This window comes from Talaromyces atroroseus, assembly GCF_001907595.1.
Source record: "Talaromyces atroroseus strain IBT 11181 chromosome Unknown scaffold_11, whole genome shotgun sequence".
In the NCBI taxonomy this organism is placed as follows: domain Eukaryota; kingdom Fungi; phylum Ascomycota; class Eurotiomycetes; order Eurotiales; family Trichocomaceae; genus Talaromyces; species Talaromyces atroroseus.
Window position 1 is genome coordinate 535,578 of NW_017971443.1, and position 14,624 is coordinate 550,201.

A 14,624-nucleotide genomic window follows, 5' to 3' on the forward strand; every position below is an offset into this window, starting at 1 on the left:
TTCCGAAGGCACTGCCATTGACTATGACAAGCGTGATTCCGAAGGCACCGCCATTGACTATGACAAGCGTGATTCCGAAGGCACCGCCATTGACTGGGACTAAAACACTCTCAGGCCAGCCGCCTATCAACTAAATCAATGAACCCAGCATGGTTCGATACTTGTGTTAGTACATATTAGTCAGCAATATGAGGAAGTGGTTGACATGTCATCATCCATATTTCTAGCTGTGGACCTTTGTTATTAACATCCGAGTGGCGGTTGGAAAGCATAATCTTGAACTGAACCTTTTTGAAGTACACAGTGATGTATAGCATAGGTAGAAAAGAAATTTCAACATCAAATATGCCTATCGTTTTGATCAGATGTTTAGCTTCTACAAATTCTTATGGTAGATAATCCCGACATTGTTTAGTACTGAGGTAAAATAGAACCTAGGGTAGTTATTGCTTACAATATAACTTAGTTTACCATGGGCTAATTTGTTAGTTATCTTACTGTCGCTCTTTGCGACAACACAGATATGCTAATTAGCTTCATGATCATAGCGATTGTTTAACTGCTGGGTTGGGTTGGGATGGACATCGGCCCCACACCACCCACAAATAGCGGGACGGGCCCTACTCCTCTGACCCACTTAGCTTCATCCATCCATCCTTGTCCGTACATCTTGATTGCACAAACGACCCTCGTCCTACCGACAGGGTAAGTTTCGACCACGCGGGCGCTTAGTACGTAGTGTGGTGCTATTTTTGACAATTTAAGGGGAGGCTCTGAAGCAGTCGAAGTTGGCGGCCTGGGGATGTATCTATTATTCATATTTCCACCCAAACGCGCCCTTTTCGGACTCTATTTAACTAGAATCAATCAAGGCTTTCGCTTAGCTATACTTTTTGCTTGCTCGCTTGCCCGCTACTACCTTGGTGGTAGTCATCTTTCTTAAATCAATCTTTCGTTATCTAATAATCATCGGTTTGCCCCATGGAATCGCCACCAGCTAATTGCTTCGTTAGCGAGCCACTTACATTATCCGATAGAACTTATTGATATTTTATAAGGCGAGATGGTGATGGCGAAGGGAAAGGCTCGGCTCCTGTGCTGCGTCAATTTCTCTTTATGGACAAGCCGACTTTGGCTGCATATCTAGACGATGTGGCCAACAAAAACTATACCTGTCGATTTATGTTTGTTGCCTTACCCTCCCTCGTTTCTTTCCCAGATAATTTTTATTGTCTTCTTCGAAAGACGTTATATATCATGGCTGAATTGAATTGCTTACTGACTTATCTCGTACATCAATCTGCCAGCGAAATTCGTAGCAACCGTTACGAATCACGGAGGAAATGTTGGATCTCATAATGACTAGACATGATCTCAGCTCTGGGACCTCACTTCAGCCTTTTACACCCGAACTTCAAAGCTGGAGCAAGTCTTTTGTATTCCATACATGGAGTCTTGTGATGGACTCTTCACAGATATTCATAGTCTCATCCTCACAACTTCTTGCTGTGGCCTGCGGCTGCACAACCAAATACACTTCATCTGATGTAGGGAATGATATATGCGCAATATCTATTGCAGGAAAATCTAGGCTTAATGTCATGGAGTCAAACTGATCAGGTGAAACTCCCCGTGTTAGATCCACGATGGAGACGAGAAATACAGAGGCACAATCCTGTCATTTCTCTTGACTTTGCATGACACATGCTAGTGTTTTGGTATTGACCGAAATGGCCAGTTGAATAATTTCGGGAAGTTGGAAGTTTATGTGATACTGACGATTGAGGGCAATGTCATAGATGTAACACTGTATTTGCTAAACCTTTAGCAAGTAGAACGTATGTATTAAAGTGAAGAAGAGAAAAAATTGAGGCCGTTCCTCACCTGAAAATTGGCACTCGTTGTGGAAGCAATCAGATATCTTTCTGACAGCGCAACGGATTTCCAAACACAATCGGCCAAATCCTGAGTATACTCAGCAGTCGGATCTATGGGCTGCGGTTCCGCCAAGGTTGTTTGAGAAGGAAGAGACAGTTCGCTTAAAGCCAAACACAGTGTGAATATCCATCCCATCGTGCATAGTTGCCCGTCTCGGCATCCCTATAAGATCAGCCATGTAACCAACTCTGCCCACAATGCCCCAGTCTATTCGATACCATTCCGAGGGCATATTGTCTTTGACGCGGAATCTATAACGATTGGTTGTTAACGAGACATCCGGCACTAGTCCTGCTTGGGTATAGTGTGGATGTGTACCCCATAAGCTATAAATAGCCGGGGCATAACAAATTCCAGCCTATAAGGAACGCTTCTTTCTACCATCAAAAGAAATCCTCTATATAACGATACAAGCGGCGGGTGTCCTTGATATAGCTATATAGCAGCTGTATAGCACCCAGAAATCAAGAAACTCGCTTTTCGCCAGTCAACACTCCCCGTTCCGAAACACATCATCATGTCAGGCAATCAATCGCATGATGCACGATGATCGAAAGGTACAAGTAACGTCGGCGTTGGGAGATCACGTGATGCGGACAGCCGGAAGACACGCTAGGCCTGTTCGGGCTGCAGGAAGCGTTGGGGCAGGCCCACAGCGTATGCCGCCACAGAAGTTAACCTCAGCCTTCTAGCCTACTTCTAGACGTCCGTACAGAGCAGTAATGGCGAGATAGTACGATATATGATGGTTGTTTATTCGCCATTCACCGTTCTTTCTAGAGCATAAGAATAGGAGAAATACACTGATACACTATTTCGCCCTTTCAATACCGGGCTGATTCAATGCACGTGCTCTGATTGGCGGGCGGCCGGTTGCAGGCTCCAATGCAGCCAATCACAGCGCTCGCATTAATCGAGAGCTGGAATTGTTGGGAGTAGAATACCACGCAATTACCGAGAGCGAACATCGTGTATTTTATCTTTTTTTTAGAGAGAGAGAAAGAGAGAATTGCTTCGTTCGCATGAGCTCTGCCTGTTGATTCTGGTATCAAAGATCTGCTGCTTTATTTCTATCAACTGCATATTCTTATTTAATTCACAGAGTACTCCGTGCAATCTCCCGCGTTGCAGCTCTTGATTGGCACGCGGCAGTGCGTAATTGCTTCCCCAACGTTCAGCCGGATCGCTGGTGGATCGCTCCGCCGCGAACATCTGATTCTGGGCCCAACCCTCCCCGCCTGCATTCTTTTCGTCCAGCTTCAAAAGTCTCTCGTTCCCCCGGTTTTTCTTTCTCTTTCGCTTCTGCTTCATATCACCTCTCCCTTCTGTTGTGACCTGGGACAAGCTCGCACTCGCCATGTCTGCTACCACCGCAGACTCCAGGCCTCGGCCTGCTGCCGACACCAAAAAGGTGCACATCGCCGATACCAAGATGACCCTTCAGAACTGGCACAAGCACGTCAACTGGTTGAACGTGTTTCTGATCATCGGTATCCCTCTGTATGGGTGCATTCTCTCTGTTTGGGTTCCTCTGCAGCTCAAGACTGCCGCATGGGCCGTTCTCTATTACTTCTACACCGGTTTCGGAATCACTGCTGGTAAGTTAACCTGTTTTGAAATGGTAGCGTATAAAGGGGGAAAAAAAAAAAACCTAAACTAACCTGGTGGTGTGGCTAGGTTACCATCGTCTATGGGCTCACTGCTCCTATTCCGCAACTTTGCCTCTCAAGATCATCCTCGCCGCCGCTGGTGGTGGTGCCGTCGAGGGTTCCATCCGTTGGTGGGCTCGTGGTCACCGCGCCCATCACCGTTATACTGATACCGAGAAGGACCCTTACTCCGTGCGCAAGGGTTTCTGGTACTCTCACTTGGGCTGGATGGTCATGAAGCAGAACCCCAAGCGTATTGGCCGCACTGACATCACCGATTTGAACGAGGACCCCATTGTCGTCTGGCAACACCGCCACTATTTGAAGGTGGTCTTTGTCATGGGTCTCCTTGTTCCCATGCTCGTGGCTGGTCTGGGCTGGGGCGATTGGGTGGGTGGTTTCGTCTACGCTGGTATTCTGCGAATCTTCTTCGTCCAACAGGCTACTTTCTGCGTTAACTCTCTCGCTCACTGGCTCGGAGATCAACCCTTCGACGACCGAAACTCTCCTCGTGACCATGTCATTACCGCCCTTGTCACCCTTGGTGAAGGCTACCACAACTTCCATCACGAATTCCCATCCGACTACCGCAATGCTATCGAATGGCACCAGTACGACCCGACCAAGTGGTTGATTTGGACCTGCAAGCAGCTCGGCCTCGCCTACGACCTCAAGCAGTTCCGCGCCAACGAGATTGAAAAGGGACGTCTCCAGCAGTTGCAGAAGAAGCTTGACAAGCGCCGCACTCAGCTCGACTGGGGTGTGCCACTTGATCAGTTGCCTGTTTTCGAATGGGACGACTACGTCGAGCAGGCCAAGAACGGCCGTGGTCTGATTGCCATTGCCGGCGTTATCCACGATGTGACCGACTTCATCAAGGACCACCCCGGTGGCAAGGCCATGATCTCGTCTGGAATCGGCAAAGATGCCACTGCCATGTTCAATGGAGGCGTGTACTTGCACTCCAACGCGGCCCACAACTTGCTCTCCACCATGCGTGTCGGCGTCATCCGCGGCGGATGCGAGGTTGAGATCTGGAAGCGCGCTCAGAAGGAGAACACCAACGTCGACTATGTCCGGGACGCCAATGGCCAACGTATTGTTCGTGCCGGAGAGCAGGTGACCAAGATTCCACTACCTGTCGCGACTGCCGACGCTGCTTAGCTTTCAAGCTGATGATGATGACCATGTTATGACTGCCAAAAAACAAAAAAAAACAAAACTTCCCTTCGTCTGTAATAAGCCATCCTGCCTTGTGTGTATTCCATCTTGTATTTTTCTTCAATGCGGATGTTTTCCGTGGCAGTGCTTTGCACAAATCCTTCCTTTTTTTTTTTTTTTTTTTTTTTTTTTTTCCTTTCTTCACTCATTCCAGGTGTTTTTAGACGGTTATAATTCATGCTTGGGATCGGAGTTGGGTCCGTATATTGATAGGAACAATCGCAGCCACCATATGCAGAGCGTTGTAAACAAGTATCTTCGGGCATTCTCACCTGTATACAAATCGTACTTCTGTGTTCAGTAGTGGTAGAGCAGGATCAAAAAGAGGGCAAGTCGGTGTGACCAAGTAAATGCGGAGTATAGTGGAGCCTGAGGCATCACGCAGAGCTTAAACCTTTAAAGCTTCCCCTCCGTGACATGTCACGCATCATCGCTACCAATTATCACAGACAGACAACCCCCACCAAACAACGCAGAATCCAACCTGGCCGCCGCCCTCTCTTCACCCCCCCGCCTTTCGCGCCCATCTTTCCTCGCCTTCCTGCTCGTCCTGAGCATCGCCCTCATCCTGGCTCCTCCGCTCCGTCTCCCATCAACAACATCTAGACTTGCCGCACTGGTGAAGCAATTCCCGTCACCGTTATCGTCAAGACCATTAGTCCGGCAACATTTCCCACCCCCACGAGCCATCACGACATTCAGCATGGCTCCCGAGCAGCTCAAGAAGCCGCCGCAGGCCCCGCCGCTGTTCGTCGCTACCCCAACCTCAATCATAGAAGACACGAAGCGCATGATTGCCAACTCCCGCAAAGTGCAAGATGGCGTCGCCAGCAGCGTGACGCCGGAGACGGCAACTTTCAGCACCGCCCTGCTCCCGCTTGCGCGCGACGAGAATGCCATGACGCTGGAAGCACATATCCTGGGGTTCTACCAAGCTGTCTCGACAGACCAGAAGCTGCGGGATGCGTCGAGCGAAGCCGAGAAGCTCATGGATGACTTTGGCATCGAGACTGCCATGCGAGAGGACTTGTTTCAGCTGGTGGATGCTGCGGTGAAGAAGAATGAGACTCTAGATCCGGAGTCGCAGCGTCTGCTGGAGAAGGAGCACAAGGACTATATCCGTAATGGACTGGGGTTGCCAGCAGGACCCAAGCGAGACCGGTTTAAGGAGATCAAAAAGCGGCTGAGTCAGCTGAGTATTCAGTTCCAAAAGACCCTGAATGAGGAGAATGGGGGTATCTGGTTTACGCCCGAGGAGCTAGATGGTGTTCCGGAGGATGTGATCTCTGGGCTTGAGAAAGGCAAGGGTGAGAATGAGGGGAAATTGCGTTTGACGTTTAAATATCCCGATCTCTTGCCCACACTGAAATATGCTACGAATGCGGAGACTCGCAAGCGCCTGACTATTGGGAATGAGAACAAGTGTAATCAAAATGTTCCTCTATTCAAGGAAGCCATGGTCCTTCGCGATGAGGCTGCTCGACTGCTGGGATATCCCAATCACGCGGCCTTCCGCATTGAAGACAAAATGGCCAAGACACCACAGACAGTTGACAATTTCCTTGGCGATCTCCGGTCTAGACTGGCGGCCGGCGGATCGAAGGAATTGGAGAAGTTGAAGGGACTTAAGAAAGCAGATGTGGAGTCGCGCGGAGAGAAGTTTGACGGCCATTACTTCCTCTGGGATCACCGATTCTACGACCGATTGATGCTGGAGAAGGAGTACCAGTTGGATCATCAGAAGATTGCGGAGTATTTCCCTCTGCAAACGACAATCCGTGGGATGCTGGAGATTTTCGAGGAGTTGTTTGGCCTTGTTTTTGTGGAGGTGAAAGGCGATGATCGCGCTAGTATTTCTCCGTCTGGAAAGGGCGAGGATATTGTCTGGCACGAGGAGGTGCAGTTGTTTAGTGTCTGGGATGACGAGGGTCAGGGTGGTGGGTTCGTGGGCTATTTGTATCTTGATTTGCATCCTCGTGAGGGCAAATACGGACACGCAGCCAACTTCAACCTCCAGCCGGTGCGCTCCTTTGTATAAGAGAAGACTGCATAGTAGTACTATATGGCTAACTGACAGCAGGGCTTCATTGACTCGAACGGCAACAAGCGATATCCAGCCACAGCATTGGTATGCAACTTTTCCAAGCCCACAGCGAAAAAGCCCAGTCTTCTCAAACACGACGAGGTGACGACACTCTTCCACGAACTGGGACACGGCATTCACGATCTCGTAGCGAAGACGACCTACTCCCGCTTCCACGGCACCAACACGGTGCGCGACTTTGTCGAAGCACCGAGCCAAATGCTAGAGAACTGGTGCTGGACACCGTCTCAACTCAAGTCGCTGAGTCGGCACTACTCGACGCTCTCGGAGGAGTATCGGCAGACATGGGAAGAGTCGAGGGGTACTGCAAACCCGCCTGCAGCACCGGAAAGCATCCCAGACGAGATGATCAACAGTATTATTCGCACCAAGCATGTCAACGATGCATTGGCCAATCTGCGTCAGCTGCACTTTGGCATTTTCGACATGACCATGCACGAGCCGGAGTCGCACGAGGCGATTGAGAGCGTGAACCCGACAGAAAAGTACAATTCGCTGCGCAAGGAGATCTCTCAGATTGAAGGGCCCGAGGTGCTTGGGCAGGGCAGTGAATGGGGCAATGGCCAGGCGACGTTTGGCCATTTGATGGGAGGGTATGATGCGGGATACTACGGATACCTGAGGTTTGTCCCCCCTTATCTTCAGTTCCAGTCCTACAGAAACAAGCATTGCATGCTAATTAGGCTATCAAAAAAAACAGCTCCCAAGTCTACTCGACAGACATGTTCTACACCGTCTTCAAATCCAACCCGATGGACCCTGAGCAGGGCCGGCGATATAGGCGCACCGTGCTGGAGAAGGGCGGTAGTCAGGACGAGATGAAGTCGCTGACGGAGTTTTTGGGCCGCGAGCCGAAGACGGAGGCTTTCTACACGGATTTGGGGTTGGCTTAGTCTAGGTCTAGTATCATACTTTAATTACGTGGTAGTTTAGTTATACTGTGAGTACGGAGTGAATAGTTCTATGTAGAAGGTTGTCTTGGCTGAGCTCCACCTTTTCCGGCAAGCTTCCAGGCTCCCGCAGTTCTTTCCATCATTCCATGACCACATCTCAAATCTTTCACATTAATACACCCTTCGAAAAAAGAAAGAAGAAAGAAGAAAGAAGAGAAAAAAAAAAAAGGAAAGAATAATCAGACAAAACGAAAAATTTAAAAAAAATAAAATGGAAGAAACAACTACTCATCCACCCGAATCACACAACGACCCAACCCGCCTACCTATAAAAACTTACCATTGCCGTTTCTGCTCGCATCTCCTCATCGCGTCGAGCAGGGACTTGCTCTCGGCGACGACGCCGCTGAAACGACGCGCCGGGCCGCCGGGGCTGGATCATGCGCTTATCTTGAGGTTACCTGCTACTCGTTCTACTCGTTCTACTAGCAGCGGCAGCGGCAGCGGCAATAGCAGTAATCGAAGGCACGATGGCTCGGGTGGAGGTGCAGAAGCAGCTGGTGATCACAAGGGCAAGGACCAGGAACAAAATTTGACGAGCGGTGTGCCACAGGGGAAAAGGGAAGAGACGGAACAAGCGCACTATACAATACCGCTGTCGACGCTGGTGCCAGAGGCCAAGCCGATGGTGGTGCGGCGCGAGGATGGGTTCGAGAAGAGGGTTTTGTTGAGGTGTGGGCGATGCAGGGTCGTGGTTGGGTATGAGATTGGTGGTGCGCGAAGTGGGGAGGACGAGGACGAGGACGAGGATGAACATGATGACGACGAAAATGATGATGATAATGATGAATATATCGAGAGGAAGAGGAGAAGAGACGATAAGGATAGAGCGATCTATCTATTACCGGGGTCTATAGTCGGGACGGAGGATTTGGGGGACGGTGAGGGGGACATGGCGGAGAAGAATGCGGTTTTGAAGGCGATGGACAGGGAGTGGATGGAGTGGATTAAGTGAGGATACAGATTTTCAAGAGCGTTACGTTAAGAAATGTTATGATTATAACCATACTCCACATGCAGTAAAATACAAATAGACACCGAGTCCAGTCCAGTCACAAGAAGATATAAACAGAATGATCGTTGGGTCGTCGTAAGGGTATAGGTATAGTTTAGTTTGCGAGGATAGTGCGCACGAGGTCTGTATGTCGTTAGATCGGTAGCAACACAGAAGGGAAAGACAGACTCACCGGTATAGTTAATCTCGCCGGAGCTGGTATCAACGACCTTGAGCAATTCGTCCACTTCTTCATCGGTCATTTTCTCGCCGAGATTCGTGAGGACTATTCCGTTAGTATACATACACATATATATCGATATATCGATATATGTACGTACTGTATCGCAGCTGCCCAACACCAATAAAGCCGGTCAAATCCTTGTCAAACACCTGGAATCCGCGACAATATTCCTCTGGCTCGCCTGGGTCGCGGAAGCCGCCGGGGCGGTTGAGCACTTTCTGGAAGGAGTCAAAGTCGACTATCACCGTCGTCAGCCATGCATCTCTTGTTGCTGCTGTTGATAGGAAACTTAGAAGCTTACAGTCCCCGCCAACAGTCTGCTCCAGATCGCGGATCTCAGCCAGCGTCGGGTTCTGGCCGCAGGCTCGCAGCAGGTCGCCGAGTGAGTCGAGGGCGACACGGCCGTTGCCGCGCTTGTCGAAGAGCGAGAAGGCTTCTTTGTAGTTGGTGGAGGCCTGGTCTTGGTTAGACATGGTGACTGTGTGTGACTTGAGTGATGTAGAGATGATAACGTGATGAATGGAGGTGCAAGTGCGTGAGGGTGTAGTAAACAGAGGAAAGAGAGAGCACGGATTAATCATGCGCCGAGACGTCACCAACTCTCGCAGTCCCGTGCAGACCAGACCAGACCAGGATCCGACTCCTCCCTCGTCGCTTAAGAACAATGGCAGGTAGGTGGATTATGAATAATGAACGAGTGCACACTGGAAGCGGCGGTCTTTGTTGGGGCAGACGTACCATTTTATTCGATTTGTTATGTATGCGTTGCGTTGTGTTGTGTTGTGTTGTTCGGCGGACGGACAGACGGATGGACAGACGGACGGACAGAAGACAGAAAGAAACACAAAGACAGTCAAACGGCAGTGCTGAAGACCGGTCAATCGAGACGAGACGAGAAGCAGAGTTGGTTGTAGGAAGCAACTGAGATAGCACGCAGAGGCCACAGTGGATAAGCAGAAAGGCCCCCGCGCGTTGTTGTGGTAACCGGAGCCCTAGTCGGAGTATGCTTACGGGTATGTACCTAACTACCAGGCGAATATTTTTTAACTGATCATAAAGACAATATCGTTGCTACCAACAAATCATTATAAACAAGAAGCGAATACACACTACGAACCCCCCGGCATCCTCAGCTTCTCAACGCACTTCTCCAACAGCGTCGCCGCCTCATGCAGCAGCTCCCAGCGCGTAACGCGGAAACTCGAGTGCAGATGCAGCAGCAGGCCCAGGCACTGGTTCCGACCGCTGACATGCTCCAGATCGCTGGGCTCGCGCACGGCGCCAATCGTCTGCAGAAACCGCTGCATGTCCTGCAACTGCTCCGTCTCGCTGGCCAGCGCTGGCGGCGACGGGATCGGCCCTTCCAATGCATAGCCGTATGACCATACAACCAGCGTCGAATAGTAGACGACCCATGAGCGGTGGAGGAGGAAATCCTCCGATGCCGAGTATCCTGGCCCTTTGTTCAGACTACTGCTGATATTCGCCGGCAGCAATACATGACACAGGAACTTGAGCGCGTAGAATGTTGCGTCCCGCGCAGATGCCTTCGTAGCCCATCGCTCGGTCATCTTCTCGCGAGCCGTGCTATAGTCCTTGGGCGTGATCGATCGACTGAGCAGCCGCGTAGCACCGGCAAACACTTGAAAGTCGACAATATCAACATGCGCCGCCATGTGCGCCAAGTGGTGTAGAACCGTACGCGACTCGTACGTATCGTCTTCGTCGACGTGCAAGGGTAAATAATGATGTTGTTGTTGGTAGAACATAGAACTGTTTTTGGTATACATCCGAGGACTATGGTTGGTCTCGGAGAGAGCATCGTCGTAATCGCGCTTCCAGTTGTCAAAAGCCCGTAACAAGGCTGACCGCCATCTATCGCGCCCGCCGAGCACTTGAGCCACGCCCAGCGAGCTGACTTGCAGGTCTCGCTGGTTCATATGCCAGCTGACACTGAGCAGACCTGCCATCAGAATCATGCGGCCGAACCCGTTGGTGCGCACTTTTTGCCCCGTCAGTGTCTTCTTCAGCCCGTCTAGAAACATGGTTGGCTTGACCCCGTTGGACTGCAGAACATTCTGCATCCGCGACACTTCTGCAGCACTGGTTGCCGACCATAGCGCTTCGTCGCAGGGAAGCGGTAGGCGCAGTTCGTGCGCCACCATTTTCACCGAATGCCCAAACATTGTTGCGTGGATGGAATCCATCACAAACGCCCCGAATGCGACCCGTCGCGTAGCTTCGGTGCGGATCCAGTACGACCACGGATCTTCGCGGTCGCCTCCAAGATCTGACACTGAGTTTGTCGTCGATCGATAATGATGATGGAGGACTCGCTCTTCGCGGAAACTAGCCGGCGTCTCGTAGGCCGAGCGGCCCAAGAAGGAACTCCCTCGACGCATCAGCGTCAACGTCGTGTCGTGGTGAATATGAGCCCGCTCATGCAGGGCCCGGGTCGAGTAGATCTTCTCGTATACCTCCAATAGCAGCAGCGTCTGGAAAACCCATAGCTTCGCTGGCGGCCGAAAATCGACATCCATGAAGATCTCCCAGCGGATATGCCAGGCCAGGAAATTGGCCAGGTCGGCCGCCGCGTTGGTGATGGCCTGTCCATGCATCTTCTCCAGCATGGCTGCCCCGATGGCCATGAGAGAGAGCAGCAGTAACGACGGGGTCCGGTCTGCGACGAATGTGGGTTTGTGTAAGATTGGGAGTTGAGCATGGAAATGGAGCCAATATGAGCCCACGTACGTTTGCATCATCCGCAGACTCAGGATATGGTCATCGGCATCGATGTTTCCTTCCATCAGCAAGTCCTTTCTCGTGTGCACTGCCGAATGTGCCGTTTCGTTGAATCGAGTGCTGATCAAATGGAGCAGATCCTGCCTTTTCTCCTCTGATATTACGGCCTCTGGTGGCGTTGATTCCACGATGCTGGTTACGCTCATGGGGTGCTGTGAAGAAACAAGGTTGTTGTGCTGGAAAGGATGATGGTATGGTGAAGGATCTGTAGGGAGGAAGGGCACTGAGTTTGTTTGTTGTTGCTGTTGTTGTACATCCGTATAGCCTGAAATAATATTCGAGTAATTGACGGGAGAATGGCCGGTGGGTTCATTGAAAAGCCATGCTGCAAAGTCGTCGGCCATAGCAAACGGTGATCTATCGTACGTCTCCCCGCCGAACACTGGATAAGGGTATGAGGAATCGAAGCCGACCTCGCCCTCAGCACCCGCTTCAGGAACCATGGCTGCAGATACTGTGTCAATGCCTGTAGTCCCGTACTGTGCCGTTGGCGGTGGTATGTCCACGCTCGAGTAGCTGAGATCCGGCACGCTCAACCCATGAGGCACTTGCGACATGTATGCCGCTGCTGAGCCTATGCTTGGACTAGTACTACCGGCCAACCCATCCGAGGGCATATATGACGCCCCTGCAGTCACTGTATTCGACGGATCACGCAGACCACCTGGACTGAACGCCGTACTCCGGTACCCAGAGCCATATGCCGATCCAGACCCATACAAAGCACCAGTCTGCTGTGTCTTTGGTGGGGTCCTAGTCTCCCCACCAAACCTCGCCGATGCATAAGATTCCTTCGATACCGCTGGCGTTTCAAACGGGGGCACTGCCGACTTGGACGTCGTAGATGTCGGTGACAGAATAGCCGCGATGTTGGTGGACGACGGGGCATTCTCATCCTGCGCGTGCAGCGGCTGGGGTGACGAAGAAGAGATTATCGGGCGCCCTGACGCCTGTGTGAAGCTGTCGCGTTTGTGCAGCTGCGAGCCATGGGTTGTATGTCGTTCGCGATGACGCATGCACAGATCCTGGCGGACAAACGAGCGGAAGCAGTCGGGGAAATCGCAGCGATAGATTTGCTTTGGGGTATCTAGATGAAGGAAAAATAGGTTCCCATCAGCTCAAAAACCAATACACAGAGAGACAGAAAGAAGAATGAGGGGGAGAGAGAGAGAGAGAGAGATAGCAAAGGCCATACGGTTCAATTGATGGCGATGCAAATGCTCCGCACGCGAATAACTCTTCCCGCAGCCCTCGTGCTGGCATTCAAACTTCTTATCCGGATGCGACTTGCGATTCCTCTTTCGCTTTTTCGTCTCTGATCCATTCTTCGCCGCTACATGGCCCTGCGCCGTATCGGCCATGGTTGTCGTCGCGGAAATAGCAGCAGCAGCCACTCTCATTATCCTTGTCTGCCGCCGCACGGCCGGATTTTGGCTTTTTTGATTTAATTACCCAAACCCCCTTCCCTGGCCCAGAGACACGCGGAGTCGAATCTGATTAGACATGTGGCATCAGCGCTTGTAGCTGTATGTGTGTAGTCAGGCATATCCCATCGCTTTCATCCAAGTTGGGACTCGAAACCCGCATTGGAAGGTTATAACAATCGGACGTGCAAAGTAGGAGAAACCGATGGACAAGAACGCACGATGGATTTGCTCGTGTGGGGAAAGCATACCCCGGCAATACGCGGCAACACCACGCAAACGGGCGTAAGTTACGTCTCCAATACCGTACTGTTACCGATGACAACCCGACGAACTCCGCCTTTCCCGCGACCTCCTCCTGCTTTGGTTTGGCGGGGAAAACCGCCGCTTACGTAAGCCTGTTAAAAAAACCCGGGGGGTGTCGTCAGGTGACTCGCTCTGTACGTAGACTTCGGTGGATGATGCAGTGTGTAATTATACTACTCTAACGAGTATATTCAATAGTTTTCAAAAGTTGTAACCAGCATTCAATTCGACTGCATCTACGGGATAGCAACCCGGTATTTGAACTCTTTTCTCAGCGCCATTTACTTATGTACCTAGATCGCGGATCATACACCAATTTCCTGTCCTACCGCGACATGCGCTTCAGCTTGAAACAGAAAAAAAAAATAAAGAAAGAAAGAAAAGAAAAGAAAAGACCAAAGAAAAGAATCTATCTATCTGCACCTACACCTAACGGGTAATCTGGAATTATGGTACATTTGTATATCAATGCTGGATGATTTTTGCGGGAATGGCGGTAGTTTATGTTAGCCCTAGGAAAAGGAAGATGGCGGAGGTCGTCTACTTATCTCCGAGGACTTGGACTGCCTAAATTCATGAATTTGCTTGACTAAAGCGTTGCCCTTTCTTCTTCTTCTTCTTCTTCTTTTTGTAGATCAGCTCTTGAAAATCCCGCAAGATACGGGGTAGCTGGAGAATATTGGAAATTGGAAGGGTATAGTATAATTTTCTATCAAATGCCAAATCACTATGCTACATGAAAATAAACTAACCAGAATATGACGATGGCTAATGATATCTTCTCTCTCATTGCGATGAATGAATGTCTCCCGTTTGTTCGCCGTCATATGATGCGCCTGCCATAGAAGGGCATTTCCAGGTGTAGTATAATGCAAAGATAATAATCTCGAGTACAAGAACACCGCATGTACGTGTTGATTGTTCTGCATGCAAAACATGGGTTTATTCCGGATGCGCTTCGCTTTCTAGAGTCGGGAGGTCGCTACGAT

General features: G+C 50.5%; 5 protein-coding genes across 5 annotated transcripts in view, besides 1 other annotated feature; 3 read left to right on the plus strand and 2 right to left on the minus strand.

Moving 5' to 3' along the window:
- UA08_07476 (hypothetical protein) overlaps positions 1 to 103 on the plus strand; it is a gene marked incomplete at both ends in the record, with an annotated part of 551 nt that extends 448 nt beyond the window's left edge. Inside the window, one exon of the mRNA XM_020262374.1 lies at positions 9 to 103. Coding sequence (XP_020117441.1) covers positions 9 to 103 — 95 coding nt within the window. The remainder of the gene's footprint in view (positions 1 to 8) is intronic.
- Positions 104 to 3,295: 3,192 nt separating this feature from the next.
- UA08_07477 (Acyl-CoA desaturase) lies at positions 3,296 to 4,751 on the plus strand (the record flags this gene model as incomplete). The annotated part of the gene is made up of 2 exons (XM_020262375.1): positions 3,296 to 3,536; positions 3,616 to 4,751. The coding sequence occupies 2 exons, from the start codon at positions 3,296 to 3,298 to the stop codon at positions 4,749 to 4,751; spliced, it is 1,377 nt and encodes a 458-aa protein (XP_020117448.1).
- A 760-nt stretch (positions 4,752 to 5,511) lies between these two features.
- Positions 5,512 to 8,820, plus strand: UA08_07478 (hypothetical protein; the record flags this gene model as incomplete). Its single annotated transcript, XM_020262376.1, has 6 exons — positions 5,512 to 6,828; positions 6,889 to 7,535; positions 7,613 to 7,795; positions 7,841 to 7,852; positions 8,295 to 8,587; positions 8,723 to 8,820. The coding sequence occupies 6 exons, from the start codon at positions 5,512 to 5,514 to the stop codon at positions 8,818 to 8,820; spliced, it is 2,550 nt and encodes an 849-aa protein (XP_020117449.1).
- Positions 8,593 to 8,665: a repeat region (Identified by RepeatMasker using a combination of RepBase library and repeat library created with RepeatScout).
- Positions 8,821 to 8,974: 154 nt separating the features above from the next.
- On the minus strand, positions 8,975 to 9,576 carry UA08_07479 (Myosin regulatory light chain cdc4; the record flags this gene model as incomplete). The annotated part of the gene is made up of 4 exons (XM_020262377.1): positions 8,975 to 9,003; positions 9,053 to 9,145; positions 9,201 to 9,341; positions 9,405 to 9,576. The coding sequence occupies 4 exons, from the start codon at positions 9,574 to 9,576 to the stop codon at positions 8,975 to 8,977; spliced, it is 435 nt and encodes a 144-aa protein (XP_020117252.1).
- Positions 9,577 to 10,212: 636 nt separating this feature from the next.
- On the minus strand, positions 10,213 to 13,266 carry UA08_07480 (hypothetical protein; the record flags this gene model as incomplete). The annotated part of the gene is made up of 2 exons (XM_020262378.1): positions 10,213 to 12,992; positions 13,101 to 13,266. 2 exons carry the CDS (start codon positions 13,264 to 13,266, stop codon positions 10,213 to 10,215), a joined length of 2,946 nt encoding a protein of 981 aa, XP_020117251.1.
- Between the last annotated feature and the right edge of the window lie 1,358 nt (positions 13,267 to 14,624).